The sequence below is a fragment of the Sebastes umbrosus genome, chromosome 1 (assembly GCF_015220745.1).
Source record: "Sebastes umbrosus isolate fSebUmb1 chromosome 1, fSebUmb1.pri, whole genome shotgun sequence".
NCBI lineage: Eukaryota > Metazoa > Chordata > Actinopteri > Perciformes > Sebastidae > Sebastes > Sebastes umbrosus.
The window spans coordinates 6,365,893-6,383,706 of record NC_051269.1 but is presented as its reverse complement, the minus strand read 5'-3'; the positions used below and the strand labels follow the sequence as shown (position 1 = coordinate 6,383,706).

Here is a 17,814-nt window from a genome sequence, read left to right as displayed (position 1 = left end):
AGTACTGTTTAGCGAGATCTCATTTGTTAGGGTTAGTGAAGCCAGATAACTAAAAGATACCCTGGAGATGTTGAACTCGCTTCGTAGTACAGGCCTCAGAACTGTTTGGTCCGAAACCGCTTAATAAGAAGATTTGGAAGAAGACTTGGTTGTGTAGTTTAAGTTGTCCGTTCGAGGTGTTACTCGTTGTCAGAGGTTTAAACAGAAGACTAAACCTAAAATAACAGCTGGAGATAAAAAGTATATTAAGCTTAACTGTTTAATCAAAGTACTCACCAACAACAAGCTCAACGTAGAATATCTGACGTGGTTGAAGACGTGGAAAATCACAGGTGTAGTTTCCGCTGTCGGTCATCTTTGTATTTGTGATGGTTATGGAGGCGTTGCCGTTCTTCAGTTGGTCTGGAAAATGTGAGACTCGACCTTTGAACTGCTCGCTCTGACCTGAACGTTTGTTGTTGTAATGAATGCCTGCATCATACAGGAACACCTCACGGTCATCCCTCGGACCATCTTTCCTCCAGTCAAACAGCTCTGACTGAATGTTCTCCTTGGTGCTGAGGGAACAGGGTAAGATGACATCACTTCCTTCTGCTGCAAACACTTTGACGACACCTGAAAGCAGAAACATATTTTAATCATTATGTTTAAATAGAGAAAGTTAAGGTTAAAGGCAGAAAATCAGAAAACACATTTGAACACATCTCTTTTCATACTGGTACAATTTAAGTCAACATGTATATAATATGTCACGTAATGTCACGTGACAAAAACTCTGCAAAGCTTTGACTGAACTGCAGGTTGTGTTTACACCATGGATGTATAAAGAGAACTGGATACAGCCTTGGAGGCTATTTGGGAAAACTTTCATGATGATTCACTGCAGCAATTTGTAATAATAACATGGAAAAGTAATAATAAAAATAATAATAAAACGGCCATCTAACTCTGCATTTATATTTGGCATGATCATATCTTCAGATGGATTTTCTTTTCTTTTCTTTTTTACAATTACTATGCTATGAATAATCTCAAAATGACATTTTTGGAAAATAAGGAAAATGTTTTTTTATAGCATTGGATGTGTACTGCGTATGACTTTAGCATCTAATTATTAAAAAATGCTGCAGTAAAACAACATGAAAATATTTTATATTAATAATATATTATAGATTTATTGTTTTTATGGAATTTTTAATATATGTTAAAATGGCAATGCTTGCTTTCCACTTGCTTGCTGTCCTTGTGTGTGTCCAGATCCTATATAGTACATCCAGCCCTCCCTCCACCGGCCCAAATCACCTGGTTTATCGCTTTCACCCACTTGTTCCGCTTGAATTATACAGATCATTAGTGATAATAACAGATTACTACAGAAATTAGGACATATCCAAATCACAGGTTTTCATCCACAGTTTTGAGGCAGAGACATTCTCCAAAAGGTGTCTCAGAGCTCTCCATACAATCACCACTATCAGACTGGTGAGGTGTATCCATGGGCCTGACGTTATATCATCAAACTGAGCTTTTATCTGAAGTTAACTTATTCAGCTAACGTTATCCTAGAGGACCTGATGAGTTATATAACTAATGTTACCATTGATTGATAAACTAACTAGGTAGTGATTGAATGTTAGTGTACTCACCGTGTTGATCTCCTCGTGTTGTTCCAGCAGACAGCAGACAGAAACACAGAGACAGAAGCTCCAGAGATGAGAACTGAAGTCTAACAACACCAGACATGATCAGCTGATGCTAACAGGTAGCTAACGGGAAGCTAACAGGGCTGTTGTAGCTAACAGGTAGCAGGTAGTCAGCTGGTCCTCCTCACCGTTAGCTGAGATAACAGAGGTTAAATATCCCAAATAAACCAACAGTGGATAACTGTTGATCACTTTTAACGTTACAAGGTAATACAATCCGGATTTATAGGCTAAATGGTAGTGATGTTACGAGCTGTGCCGAGGCTTAGGGGCGTGTGTTGAGTAATCCAGGAAACGTTTTCTGGTATGGAGGCTTGTATCGTTCGACGTAACTGGACATACCCAAGGCCTCTAGAAGGAGGCTAGGTCACGGGTCTTGGAGTATGGGGTACAGCGCATGCGCAGTGTAACTGAAGCTGCGGTCGTGCTTTACGATTGGCTCAATTTCGGCGAGTGCAGACCAGATTGTACTGCGCATGTGCAATACCCCCGGAGTTATGAGGCGTTGATGACTGCTCCTCATCTCCATACATCCCCTACAGGCTGAGAGCAGAATTCACAAGCACTGGCACTGGCAAGGGAAGTGTAAGCATTAGGGAATACAAAGACACAGTACAAAACAAACAAAAACTTAACGCCAGAGGAGATAATGTCCATTCATTTAAGTCTTTTTAGAGATCAAGAAAATGTACTTCCTTTAAAATATTTAAAGACTTTACAACTTTTTGGTTTTTGACATTTTCAAGTAAGGTGCCGTACTACTGGAGTTCAACAAGAAACTGATGAAAGCAGGGTTGTTTGGAGTCAGACCATTTTGATTTGTGGATGTGGAATTTACCAAGAATAATCAGAAGCTGAATTATATAGGTAATGTTGCTATCCATCCCATAACACACAAAATAAAACATCACATCAAATACATTAATCTGTACATCAGTGCTCATTTTTCTATTTATGAAATAAAGTCGAACGATTACAGTGAAAAAAACAATGAAAACGCATGTATACACGTGCAGAAAACATATATATCTTCTATATTTGTTTTTAATTTTTCTAATACTTCTTTAACAGGGTAAATTCTATGTAAAATCTTGAAGGATACTTCTTTCACTTTATTATTGATACAATATTTGTTTAGAATACAACAAGCCTTTTTCCACTGTAAATCACCCGTAATAGACGACCAAAAGAATTTCACTGCAGAAGGTGTAACACAGTTCAAAACATCTCTAATGTGTCTGTTAGTGCATGGCTTATTCAGAATGTTAATATCTCCAATAAAAATATGCTGATTCATAACTAATAATGTCAGTTTCTGTGAGATTACAATTCTTTAAAAATTGAAGAGAACCTGTGGGAACTGCATCAAAAATAATAGCATATTCTTTGGGTGTGACTGGTATCTTAAATCTTTGAAGAAATTCTGAATATGACATCAACAGACATCAACAGACCATTATTATTTACCAATTGACCAACTAATTGACTAACTAAACAAAATTCCATTGTCAAACCATGGGCGATAAAACAGTAATTTATTTTTATCCAAGATATCTATGAGGACTGAAATTGTGTTTGTATGCTAATTTCCAGGCTAAAAGTGCTTGCTTATGAAAGTTGGCGAGGTTAATTGGGATTTTGTCAACAGAAAAATTGCATTTCAGCAAAAAATCAATGCCACCAATAGAATTAAATAAATATACGGGGAAAGCATTCCAGATACTGTTGAGATTGCCCCGTTCATTCCTATGAAAGTTGCTCAGTGGCGCATGATGCCAAAATGGCTAGACTTCCGTCTGGAAAAGTCCCCGGATCTTCCAGCGATCTTCCTTCTTCTTCATTAGGCCCATGGAACATGCGCAGTAGCGTCCGCTCGGTCACATGACTCGGTCACAGGGTCCCAACGTCACACCGTCGTCACGGCTTGGCGCTCCAGCCTCGTTCTGGGTCTCATTCACATGAACGAAGGTAGGGAAATAACTCTGGATTCAGATATTAGTGCGTTTTACAACTTTTAGGACCTAATGATTTAAATAAGGACTATTCAAGTTTTCGTACACAGAAGTTGATTCACCTCAAAAAAAAAATATCCTCTGAGTTACAGACGTCTCTTTCCCGATGCTAGTCTATGGGAAAAAGTCTTTTTGGGCCCAATGGCATCACGTGACGGACACGGAAGTTGTAGTACCGCTGTTTGGCCACTGAGAAAGTTGGCATCAACGTCCAACGCTCCTCCTGGGTGCTTGCAGTAACTGCCATGGCAGCCACCGACAGAAAATAAACAGGCAGGCATGCGAACAGGAAGTGGTGAGCATCACGTAGAGCCCCCAGAGCATAGACATATAAACATAAACGCCACATGGCCTCTGGATCGTACGGTAATGCCATTTATTTCGGGCCATTATGAATCTCCCAGAGAACCTGATATGGAGAGGGCAGAGAAGAGTACCGGCAGCTTGTGAGAAATTCCGATACGCAAGAACAAAGTCAGAGGACGCCATGGAGTAAAATGTAGAAGTGTTGGTACTGCGTACCTGTGAGTACCGGCCCACTTATGGCGCTTGCTCTCTTTCGACTTTTGTGTTTTTTATACAGAAAACACAAGTTTTATACTGCGATATTTACTGAAAATGACAAACAACACAGCCAACAGTAGCCTCCAGGAGATCTCCCTCCAGCCAGCTGTCTCCTTATTTAGGTGTTTGTAGTGAAATGAGGAGGTATCATATCAGATAACTCCTCATTTCAACTTCACCAATCAGCCGTTCCTCGTCCGTTGGAATAAGGAATAAATAGAAACAGGGCATCTGACAAAAGTTCAGCTCTTCGTCGCTCACGGCCAGTTAGTTCATTCTCATAGAAAACAATGAGATCAAACTGATTTTGTCACTGACGCTGGCGTCACATTCTGTCAGGACGGTGTAATATGTAGGCTACACACATCCCAATACATTAGACCTCTCTGTATTGTACACATCACATTCCCTCTAGATTGTTTGTGAACCTCCAACCTTAAAGTTCAAACTGTGCCTATGGGTCTGTATTCTGATATCAGTGTAGTAACTTTCGGTCCAAACGGGCTTTCAAGGCAGACTGTCAATTTCCATGTAGGTGTGAGACCACATATACAAATCATAGGAAAACATGAATAGTATGTTGTAATTCAGGATTAAAAATAGTTCAGGATTTTTGTTCTGTATTCTTACAAAGACGCACGCAGGTTATCATGTAAAGTAGGCTACACTAAGTGCAGGTTACAGACCAAACACACTTCTTCACTGACCTACTTCTATTTCCAGGGGTGGGATGGCTTTTCTCAGGTGGACATAGCATCAAAAGGTTTCTGTTCTATCTACAGTATATGTGGGGTCCTTAGCATAGGAACTCCTCACCAAACTACACTTCAATCACCAGATCAGTGCACGTTACAACTCACTCGCTCTCATAATTTGGATAAATTAGTGTTTGTCAAAATCATTAAAAGTTACAGAATCCTATCTTACATCAAAATGTTCAGCCCATAAAGGAGCTTACCAGACCTTTACCTTTAATAACGAACAACCTATCTCATATTGAGTGTGTGTTATTCAGTGTAGTTTGTCTGAACACCTCCCCCACCCCCCCGGTTTACATTCGGTGTAGTGCTATTGATGTCCCGGTGGAAACAGGAAACAGTAGGGCTTTCACACGCTGTACGGCGCCAGAAACAGGTTGAGATAACGAAAAGGAAAAAAAGGTGTGAAAATCGCACGAAAAACGGGAGAAGTATGACCCCGGGAGGAAACCTGGAAAATGTGAAACAAGTCTCCTGGGAAAATCAGGAGGGTTGGCAAGTATGCCACCAGGTGGAACAGACGACCTATTCTCCAAACTATTTACTCCTTTTTAATAAAACAGAAAACTGCTAACATTTCTATAACAGGGAGAGAATGAACAACACAACAAGCATCAGTAACAGATTTAAACAAGCGTTTTACTGCACAGTCGCTGTATATTGGCAAACATTAAAAAGTAATACATCATTTCTAAAACAAGTTAACTCCAACAAGACACGTGTGACATCAAATGTCATTTTACATTCATTTTCAGTCAAAAAATATTTACACACACAGCAATAAAATATTTATAAAAATCTAGGAAGAAAAGCTGCGCAACTAAAGATCTCTGGCTTAAACAAGACATTAGATAAGATTCAGGAACAAGCTTTTGTTTGCCCTGGCAGCACATCACCCCCACCCTCATCCACCTCTATTGGCTCCCGGTCAAGTCACCTACAAAATCCTCCTCCTCACCTACAGATCCCTCAATACCCCTTATTACCCCCAACAGGACTCCCCGGGGTACACAGTCCCCGGGGGACACGGTCATAAGCCTTGTCCAAGTCCACAAAACACATGTAGACTAAATGGACAAACTCCCATGACCCCTCAAACAGCCCCGCGAGGGTAAAGAGCTGGTCCACTGTTCCACGGCCAGGACGGAATCAGCATTGTTCCTCCTGGATCTGAGGTTGGACAATCGGTCAGAGCCTCCTTTCCAGCACCCAAGAATAAACATTCTTTCAACAAAAGATTACTTTTCATAAAGTTGAAGTTAAAAGCTTGAAGATCTCTGTTTCATTGTCTTTGCCGGCACTTATGGCGATAAGCGGTACTTTCAGGTGTGTGTTTGGATCTCACTTCCAAGAGAGCGCCGCTTACTATTTTTCCCGGGAATGTGGCCACAGACACTCATAATTAATTAATTAGTTCATAATACTACAAATGCAACAGGGCTTTCATCACTGGGCCATTCATTCAGCGGTAGATGGTGACTTAACAGACATTTATTGAATATTATTTGTTTAACATTACAACAGAAATAATTCCTGTAGATATATGGATATCCACCTCCTCTGGAAGAGAGTGAAGATCTTTGGCCAACAGGGAACTGTGCGACTTTCTCATTGATTCTATTGAGATGTTTTGATTAGACATGTGATCCTGGAACTCAGCCCATGTCTCACAGTCATGGGACAATTGAGAACGTCAACGTTATCTAATACAATTTACATTTAATTTTTTGTGTACAGAATTGTTTTGAGTTGTTATGTTTGTCATCTTCTGAAGTTTTAAAACACTACAGGCTACAAATTACATCATACTGTATATACACGTTTTAGATTTCAATGTAAGCCCAAGAGCCAGATCTAATCTAATCTAATCTAACCTAATCTAATCTAATCTAATCTAATCTAGTCTAATCTAATCTAATCTAATCTAATATAGTCTAATCTAATCTATACATATTCAGGGTTTCTGTCCTTTTTTGGTTTGAACCTCTGATGTTTTGAAACTAAACATTTGAATTTGAAACGATCAATCTGATCCTTTTAAATAACTTCTTGTAAGTCACTTTAGTTTTATCAGGTCCTTTCTTAAAGTTGTGTTGATTCCTCATCATCACGTTGTTTACTTTTCACTCTGTTTAGTTGTGTTTCTATGTAGCTTCATCTCACTCATTTAGCTGCTATAATGTCCTGAACAACAGTCCAGAGGAGAGTTACACTTGGACTCCACACAGACGACAGTGAGAGGGACGTAACATATAAATGATATACATAATGAGATGGATAAACAGGGGGACAAAACAAGATCAAATACAACATCTCAACAATCAGGTTGAGCAAATAGAATCAAACAATAAAGATATTAAAGTGCTGTAATAAATACAACCTTTGTGAAACTTGTTAAATCTTTGTTGATCTGTCAGAGAGGTGGTGACTCGTTACTCCTTTAGGAAGCTGTAGATTATCATGTTGTTGATCTGTCAGAGAGGTGGTGACTCGTTACTCCTTTAGGAAGCTGTAGATTATCATGTTGTTGATCTGTCAGAGAGGTGGTGACTCGTTGCTCCTTTAGGAAGCTGTAGATTATCATGTTGTTGATCTGCCTTATATTAAAATATGAACAGTACATAATATATATTTTAATGTCTTCAAACCACTCTGAGTCTAACCAACAACTGACCATAACAAGTTTAACAAAGATCTTAAAAAAATACTCACTCACTCACTCACTCACTCACTCACTCACTTCCATTTACAGATGTTCTTTTAAGTCGCGTCTCTTGATAGCCGTCATTTGAAGGCTATTGAGGCTGTGGATTAAGTGGCGTCTCTCAATAGTCGTCATATGAAGACTCTGTCTGCTCACGAGAACCTGCAGCAAAAAAAGAATATATATATATATATTACATGAAGTCACGTTTCTTTATCATATGCACAATATTTACAACAAAGCAGTCTTTGGCAATGAGAATCTTGGATCTCAGGTTCCCTTCAACAAGTTAGAGATAATGCACAGCGAGCCGGTCATTGTTGTGAAATAAACCCCAACAGGGCGACACGGCACCCCGATGTGGAGCGGAGGTCTTGCATCACCCTGAAGGTCGACTAGCTGAACATTATCACACTTATTACACGGCTACTTACTGATTAATCAATAATTTGACTGAAAAATGTTCTGCCAGAGTCCGACATCAGAACTGCGCCCATAGCAACGGTCTGTTATACGTAGCAATGGTCTGTTATACATAGAAGCGGTCTGTTATACGTAGCAACGGTCTGTTATACGGAGCAACGGTCTGTTATACGTAGCAACAGTCTGTTATACGTAGCAATGGTCCGTTATACGTAGCCATGGTCTGTTATACATATGCTTTTGCGTAAAACGCTGTGATTGACCAATCAGAATCGAGTATTTAACAAAGCTGTGTAATCATGCTCATTAATTATGTATATAAAAAAGGAAAATCACAAAAATAAAAGCAAAATGAGAATCTAAGACATGAAATATTGTAAGGTAAAATATAAATAAATATAAAATAACTTTTATAGTATACAGAAGTGATTTTGGTCCCCCACCCAAAAATGATTTAATCAACCAATATCAGAACCAGAGGCCTCATGTAAATACTAACAGAATGGTTCATAATAGGGCTGTCAGCGTTAACGTGATAATAACACGTTAACACAAATTCGTTTTAACGCCACTAATTAACGTATTTGAACGTATTAACGCAATCGATGGCTGGACCTGAGATAGTTATAGTGCATTATATTGATGTCTGCATATTATGGACACACTGATAAAATATACTATATAAACTCACCTTTATAACGGCGTATTGTGATGACCTTTCTAGCTACAAGCAGAGCTAGAACTGCACCAATGATGACAGCTCCCAAAAGCAATCCACCAAAGAATGGTCCGATGATGATGGATGAGGCTTTCTCTGAAACACATCACAAAAAGCAAATGTAACACTCAAAATGTAACTGCATATCATCTGCAGCACACATAGACTACACAAAATAACAATTAAAGGTAAGACATGAACAATTAAAATTATTTGATGATTAAACCACCAAGAAAGAAATCTCACCACTGATATACACAAAGGTCTCAGCAGAAACCTGATGGCTGATTGTCTCCTGTGTGACGACACAGCGATAGCGGGCGTTCTTGGTCACAGTAGTTTGGAGGATGATGTCGTAGCTTCCTCCTCTTTCAGACACCTGTGGTTCCTCAGTAGGAAGGATGTTTCCAGCGCTGTCCTGCCACTCTACTTTAGGTTTTAGAGAAGCACCTCGAACGTCACACTGCAGCAGTATCCAGGTCTCTGTGGCATCAAGTATTGTGACGGATGGCTTTGGAGTTGCAGCTGTGAACACAGTAGAAACAAAAGCTTGTTAAGGAGAGCTACAGCACGAGAAATGTATCATGCTAAATTCAAATATGAATCACGGCTACATTCAATCATAATTTCATATAACCATAGAAAAGATCTGTGTGATTAAAAGAAAAGCATCTCTCAAAGATGCTCAAAGTTTCGTCATTGAGAACAATAACACAAGTCAACATGAAGGTTCTGCATCAAGAGATTTGAACGATACCGAGGTCCACAGAGTTGTAGCACATAAGTATGGCAAGCCGTTTTAACATCTATTAGCTAGACTGGATATTCATTAGAGATATCTGCAACGTCACTTTGACTTGTCAAAACTCTAATTCAAGATATCCGTAATTACATTTTGACTGGTACAATTCAAACTACTTTTGCCATTCATGTGTATGGGGTTTCTCATTACAGATATCTACAATTCAGTTGCAGATATCTGCAGTGTGAATTACGGATATCTGCAACTGAATTATGACTAGTCATAATTCAATTGCAGATATCTTTAATTCCCCTCAATTGAAGATATCTTCATTGTCCTTTTTTAGATATCTAAAATTAAATGTTGACTAGTCAGAATGACGTTGTAGACATCTCTAACTGGAGTTACGGATAATCCTTATTTAATTGGAGATATCTATTATCAAGTTATAGATATCTTAAAATGAATTTTGATTAGAGATATCTCATTTGGAGATATCTTTAACGTTCATTCTGCTTAGTCAAAATGTAATTACAGATATCTTGTATTAGAGTTGTGACTAGGTGAGATGACGTTGTAGATATCTGTAATTACGTCAGCAGCAACGGTAAGTGGGATGCAGAAGCTGTTCAAACATACTATGGCGCTGCACTGCAGCTGTATGGGTTTATAAAGTGTGTCTGGAGACAATAAATCTAAATTTCTACCACAACTCTCTAGTGAACGAAGCTCTCGCTTTCCTTTTTCAATCCATTCCTTGATGATGAGCTCTTTCTATTTCATGGCTATCTGATCCACAACAGCAAAAGCTTCTGCTAACTCTGTTCAGATGCTTTGTTGGGCCGATATCCAATGGGAAGTCTTGATGAGCAACGTCATGACAACAACTCTGACCTCATGATGAGGTTTGAGAGATCTGTAAATGTTATTTAGAATAGTCAGAACTGAACTACAGATACCTCTAACTGTGGTTTTCACTAGTCACAATGACGTTATAGATATCTCTAATGTTAATTCATGATAGTCAAGCTCAGCTATTAAATGTTAAAACGGCTCGCCATACACACATTACAGATGTGGCGATCAGTGACATCATCGCTCACCTGGATTTTCTCCTGATCGGTCTTTCAGGATGGGTTCTGAAAGACAATTAAGAAAATTAATTTGTGCACAGTGCATGGGTGTTATTATATTATGAGTAATGGAGTCATGAGAAAAGCGGAGAAAACAAAGCAACATCGACATTACAGGAACGGTTTGGCATCAATCCGCCGATACCGGAGGTTTGCAGGCCTCTAACAGGGCCGGACAACGGAGAGCACAACTTTCAGTCCCAAAGAAAACCAGAGAAAAGTCCCGTTAGAGAAATAAAGGAATCTAGTAGTTACCTGTAACGTTACAGTTAGCTAACGTTAGACTGTTTGATGTTAACGGTAACGTTACAGTTAGCTAACGTTAGACTGTTTGATGTTAACGGTAACGTTACAGTTAGCTAACGTTAGACTGTTTGATGTTAACGGTAACGTTACAGTTAGCTAACGTTAGACTGTTTGATGTTAACGGTAACGTTACAGTTAGCTAACGTTAGACTGTTGGATGTTAACGGTAACGTTACAGTTAGCTAACGTTAGACTGTTTGATGTTAACGGTAACGTTACAGTTAGCTAACGTTAGACTGTTTGATGTTAACGGTAACGTTACAGTTAGCTAACGTTAGACTGTTTGATGTTAACGGTAACGTTACAGTTAGCTAACGTTAGACTGTTTGATGTTAACGGTAACGTTACAGTTAACGCTCACTAACGAGACGGCAGCCGACGTTTGTATTTACAGTGAGTGAGTTGACGATAACGTTACAATAATGAGGAGTCAAAACTCCGCCACAGCTCAAATCATGTTACTGATTGTTACGGTCTCAGAAGTGACCGTTCGTTATTGTTTGTAGTGTGTATGTTGCTGTGCGGCGCTCTCCCTGGGCTCTTTTCTTTTGGTGCGCTCTGCTGTCCCGTCGCTCCAAGACGACGTCACGTCTAGGGGATTCCCTTCGGGGCCACGCCTCCGGCACGCCCTCAGGTGGATGCCCTTCGTTTCCCGCCGTTTGTGGTCCTGCCTCTGACACGTCACATGTGATTAGCCAATCACCAGCCGGCTGGGCCGCGTGGAAAGAATTAAAGGCCAGCTGTGACTAGACCAAGGGGGGCAGTGATCATTGATCTGTTCCCCGTGCCTCTCGATTGTGTGTGTTGTAATTGTTGACTAGAATGTGTACAGGTCCCACTGGAGTCAGTGGACTTTAGATTGTTGTAGCTGTTAACTAGTCTGAGGTACTCGTTTAGTTATATTTTGTTGTGCATTGAGCAGTTGTGTAATTTGTCTGCTGGTTAGGATCGTTCAGGGCTAGGGTGTGTGCCTTTTGTTTTTCTCCGTTTCGGCCACCCTAAACCCTCGTTTTCAGTTGTTATAATTCAATCCAGTTTATGTTTCTTTAATTTCAATCACCATCAATAAACAAGTGATTGCCTGATAACATCGGCTCAATGTTACTCCCTTTACCCCTACACCAACTCCGGGTTGTAACACTGATGTTAACCACTTATTTACTGACTTACTCCTCTCTTTGTCCTCTTTGGGTAACAAGGCTGCAATGAATGAATTGTGTCTGTACCAACATGCTACGTCTCTCCTCATGACAGCAGCATCTCCAGCTGCTCCTCAAACTTTAGGAGCAGCTAGCAGGGCCGGTCCTAACCTTTTTTGGGGCCCTATGTAAAATCTTGTTTTTCGACCAAATGCTTTTTTTTTTTTTTCACAGAAATATAAAATAGATAATAGAAAGGGAATTATTATTATACATATTATATTTAAATAATCACAATTAATAATTGTGTTTTTATGCAAATAACCACTACAGATGGCAATAACAAACTACAGTTAATGGAAAAAAGTTAATTTCAGACCCTGCTCACCAAAATGAAACGGTCTATCACTGATTATTTTAAAAAAACAAATGAGGAGAGAAAGGAGGAAGCTGGTGGTGAGGGAGAGTCTAACAGAGGTGCCGACTCAGACACCACCAATGATGAATGTGCAACAGGTACGGAGAGACTGGCTGACAGACAGGTGAAGAAAAAAGAACTACCACTTTCAGCCCCAATAGCTAACACAGTACCCGTGGTTACGGTACAAGGGGAACACTGTGCTGTGTTTTTATTGTAGGCAATGTGGTCCATCTGTTGCAGGCAACTCTAAACTTGTTAGTTAAAATATTTTGCAAATATCAAGTTTCGAGGCATTGTCAATGTTTCACTGGGGTATGTAAATTAAGACAACTATTTATTAGCATGCAAGGTCATTGATTAATACCATGCTGTACCCCAAAAAAGGGGGCGACCAAATCATGTGCTTGTGCGACCAACTGAGAAAGTTGGTAGCACCAGTGCTACCAGTGGAAAAGTTAGTCTAGAGCCCTGGTCTGTGCTGGAGCTGAGGAGAGAGCGGCCGTTGCTGATTAATCCACATGTAGTGCTCTAGTGAGTACTAGTGTCAGCAGCACAGTGTATGAAATAAACTACAGTGTGTTCACGGTGATGAAGGAACAGGAACTTTAAAACTGAGCCCACTACAGCAGCTTTTATAGTCTGCCTAGCTCCTCATCTTTATACTCTCAGCTTCACCTGTCATACCTGCTGCTTCTCCACTAATCTGTTCATTGCCTCTCAGATCCTTTCATTTTCTTGATCTCTCTGTAACCTGGCTTTCATTTTATTGAGCCCCCGACCAGGGCTTTACACAAGGATATGGAATAGCCAGCCAGAGGGAAACAGTAGCCAACTAGGAGGAATCAGTAGCCAGCCAGAGGGAAACAGTAGCCAGCCAGAGGGAATCAGTAGCCAGCCAGAGGGAAACAGTAGCCAGCAAGGGGGAAACAGTAGCCAGCCAGGGGGAATCAGTAGCCAGCCAGAGGGAAACAGTAACCAGCCAGAGGGAAACAGTAGCCAGCCAGAGGGAAACAGTAGCCAGCCAGAGGGAAACAGTAGCCAGCCAGAGGGAATCAGTAGCCAGCCAGAGGGAAACAGTAGCCAGCCAGAGGGAAACAGTAGCCAGCCAGAGGGAATCAGTAGCCAGCCAGAGGGAAACAGTAGCCAGCCAGAGGGAAACAGTAGCCAGCTAGGGGGGTCCAAGACATGAGGCCCCCCCCGGAGATTTTTTGATCTTAATTAGTGTGTATTTTAATGAGTTTACCTGTCTGATTGTAAACATGTAGTTAGTGAATCATTGTAAAGGAGAATCAGGCTTCTAGTGTGTTTTAGCCCACAGTCTGTAATAGTTATTAATATTTAAAACCACGTCTATTCCTGACTGATGTGTCTGTGTCTGTCTGAGATACATGTGCTGCTGCTTTCAAACAATCTTGAAGTTAGAAGGAAACCAGAAACTGTGCACCTGTACTAATAAATATACAGCAGTTGTTCATGTTTTAACAACTTCTTGGTTGTGTAGTTTAAGTTGTACGTTCGAGGTGTTACTCGTTGTCAGAGGTTTAAACAGAAGACTAAACCTAAAATAACAGCTGGAGATAAAAAGTATATGAAGATTAACTGTTTCATCAAAGTACTCACCAACAACAAGCTCAACGTAGAATATCTGAGGTGGCTGAAGAACTGGAAAATGACAGGTGTAGTTTCCACTGTCGGTCATCTTTGTATTTGTGATGGTTATGGAGGCGTTGCCGTACTTCAGTTGGTCTGGAAAATGTGAGACTCGACCTTTGAACGTCTCGCTCTGACCTGAACGTCCGTTGTTGTAATGAGTGCCTGCATCATTCAGGAACACCTCGCGGTCATCCCTCGGACCATCTTTCTTCCAGTCAAACAGCTTTGACTGAATGTTCTCCTTGGTGCTGAGGGAACAGGGTAAGATGACATCACTTCCTTCTGTTGCAAACACTTTGACGACACCTAAAAGCAGAAGCACATTTTAATCAATATGTTTAGATAGAGAAAATCAGAAAACACATTTTCATTGCTGACGAGCTCTCTTGGTTGTGGTGTAGAGCTCCAGGAAGTGCAGACAGTCTTTTACATCATCTGTTTTTTCCTCAATGCTGTGCTCGAAGGCTCTTCATTAAAATCTCTCTCTTTAGCAAAGATGACGAGTCTCCCCTTTACAGACATGCCCACTTTATGATAATCACATGCAGTTTGGGGCAAGTCATAGTCAAGTCAGCACACTGACACACTGACAGCTGTTGTTGCCTGTTGGGCTGCAGTTTGCCATGTTAGGATTTGAGCATATTTGTTATACTAAATGCAGTACCTGTGAGGGTTTCTGGACAATATCTGTCATTGTTTAGTGTTAATTGATTAAAAAATAATAAATGTATACATACATTTGCATAAAGCAGCATATTTGTCCACTCCCATGTTGATAAGAGTATTAAATACTTGATAAATCTCCCTTTAAGGTATATTTTGAACAGATAAAAAATGTGCAATTAATTTGCGATTAACATCCCTATGAAATATACAATAAATGATTGAGAGAATAATCTGCAGAATAATCAATAATGAAAGTAATAGTTTACTGCAGCACTAATTCACTGCTTCAGTGCGTTTGTAGTCTTTGAACACAGTCAGCACAAATACATCAAATCAATGGAGAAAAGCTGTGAGACAGTACTGAGCAGCCAGTGGTTCTCAACCAGGGGTCCAGGGACCTCCAGGGGTCCTTGAGGGAGTTCCAGAGGGTCCCCAGAAAAAATGGTGAATAGTTTATTCACTATTTAATTCACTATAGAAGTGAGCCCAATGTGAGTAAGAGCCAGAAGTGACTATTCTGATCATAGGTTTCACTTCCTCATCGGTTATTTCCTCAACTGTAGTCCACAACTGATCTAACAACCAAAATATTTTCAGACGGACGACGACCCCGAAGAGAAATCTGTTTAGATGGAGGTCTGTGACCTAATGTGTATTAATTCAGGGGTCCTTGACATGAAAAAAGGTTTGAGAACTACTGCTCGATGTACACTACACATGCAGGAAACAGGGTTTCCACCAGGAAAGTGTCTGTTTCTCAGGGCGGGGAGTAGTAGTCGAGTATATCAAGCAGGGTAGAGTCAGTCCAACAACCTGGTGTAACACAGCAGACACTACAGGTCAATATGGTAAACAATTATAATGAATAGATACCACCATAAAACTTCCCCAGTTCATTAATTACATTAAGGCAATTATTTTTTGAATTGAAAGTTTTCTGAAATTTGTTGTATATTATCAAATATACGCTAGTTTCATACATTTCCAGAACAGAAATGTGGACATTGAATAAAGCCAGGTTCAGAATTCTGGTTTCATTTTGTTGACATATTAGAGACAAAGGTTTTTACTTTTTATTACTCCATAAATCACAAAATACTGTCAACAGCAACTAAAAAAAATAAATAATAATTTTCACCATGTTTTTAGGAATAAAATGTTGTATAAATCAGACTACGGGTGATGTATGAACAAACCCCTCTGTATAAACCTTCAGAATATAGAGAGGAATGAAACTGTAAAGTTTGGTGGATGTAAGAGCTGCTGAAGTGGAGATTTCTGACTCAGAGTCTGAGAAAAAAACTAATTTAGAGAAAACGGCCTTTAAAGATTATGGATTGTAAAATGCAGGTGAATATGGTAAAACATTTTAACTAATAGATATCACTATGAAACTTCCCCAGTTCATTACTGACATGAAGACAATTATTGTTTTTATTACAAGTTTTCTGAAATTGTAAGTTTTAATATGTAAATGAGGCATTATCTGATGCTAACTGTTGGTGAATTTAGGAGAAATCTACAGAAGCAAATAGACAAAGTAGTCAAATAAATGTGTTCTATCCACTAGTCTGAAAGAAGACGTGTTATGGAGGACAAATAGGGATATGCTGTTTGTCTGTAGTGTGTTGGCTGCTTTGACTTACAGACACAACTCTCTGACAGTAACGAAAGCAAACATTATGGGACACTCTGTGAGAGCTCTTTCACTTTAGCCTGTATGAGAACACAGACAGTGACGTTATATCATCAAACTGAGCTGATGGCTTTTATCTAAAGTTAACTTATTCAGCTAACGTTATCCTAGAGGACCTGATGAGTTTTATAACTAATGTTACCATTGATTGATAAACTAACTAGGTAGTGATTGAATGTTAGTGTACTCACCGTGTTGATCTCCTCGTGTTGTTCCAGCAGACAGCAGACAGAAACACAGAGACAGAAGCTCCAGAGATGAGAACTGAAGTCTAACAACACCAGACATGATCAACTGATGACAACACACTAGCTAACACACTACTGTAACAGGGCGGTGTTGTTGTAGCTGTCTGTTACAAAAGTCACTATCTCGCCAAATAAACGGACAGTGGATAACCTTAACTATTGAACACTACAAAGTAATAAAGTCCTCTACTCAAACGTTAGTATTTAACAATAATAACTACAACTTTGGATCACTAACTATTCCTGTAAAACCGAAACCATTTTAGGCTCGCCACAGCTTTTAGTCTCCGCCCGTGTGCACAGGCGTCACATAGAGTAAGTTCCTATAGGCTCGTTAGAGATGAACTGCGTCTCGACTGGTAAATAGAGAGATCAGACAGCAGCAGCAGGGGGCGGGGACAAGAAGCTGATATGTCAAGTCGGACAGTTTCCAGCAGCCTTGACGGAAGGAAGGAAAAGTACCGTCTCGATCCAGACCCACTTCAGTGTCTGTCAGAGGCTGTAGCTGCTTCAGTTTTAAAGCTAGAGGGAAGACATTGATATATCAAACTAGAACTAACTACTAACTAAAACAATCTCTGCCCACTGGCTCCAGGTTTATATTATATTATATTGTTTATATTATTTATATGATATTATTTATATTACATTATTTTTATTAAATTATATATATTATTTATATTATATTATATTATTTATGTTATATTATTTACATTATATTATTTATATTAAATTATTTATATTATATTATATTATATATATATTATATTATTTATGTTATATTCACAGCTTCAACTAGGTAGTGATTGAATGTTAGTGTACTCACCGTGTTGATCTCCTCGTGTTGTTCCAGCAGACAGCAGACAGAAACACAGAGACAGAAGCTCCAGAGATGAGAACTGAAGTCTCAAACCCGACATGTTGAACT

The 17,814-nt window shown here is 39.6% G+C and overlaps 1 protein-coding gene and 1 long non-coding RNA gene across 2 annotated transcripts in view; one reads left to right on the top strand and one right to left on the bottom strand.

Moving 5' to 3' along the window:
• Window positions 1–17,814, bottom strand: part of LOC119484654 (hemicentin-1-like) — a 199,350-nt gene that overhangs the window by 15,179 nt on the left and 166,357 nt on the right. The window contains exons 20-24 of the mRNA XM_037763624.1: window positions 14,244–14,582; window positions 10,728–10,763; window positions 9,129–9,407; window positions 8,856–8,978; window positions 277–615 (exon numbers count right to left, since the gene is read on the bottom strand). Of these exons, the coding sequence (XP_037619552.1) occupies window positions 277–615; window positions 8,856–8,978; window positions 9,129–9,407; window positions 10,728–10,763; window positions 14,244–14,582 (1,116 nt within the window). The remainder of the gene's footprint in view (window positions 1–276; window positions 616–8,855; window positions 8,979–9,128; window positions 9,408–10,727; window positions 10,764–14,243; window positions 14,583–17,814) is intronic.
• On the top strand, window positions 7,284–7,680 carry LOC119486155. Its single transcript, XR_005206469.1, has 2 exons — window positions 7,284–7,458; window positions 7,581–7,680. It is a non-coding gene; the product is annotated as an uncharacterized LOC119486155 (long non-coding RNA).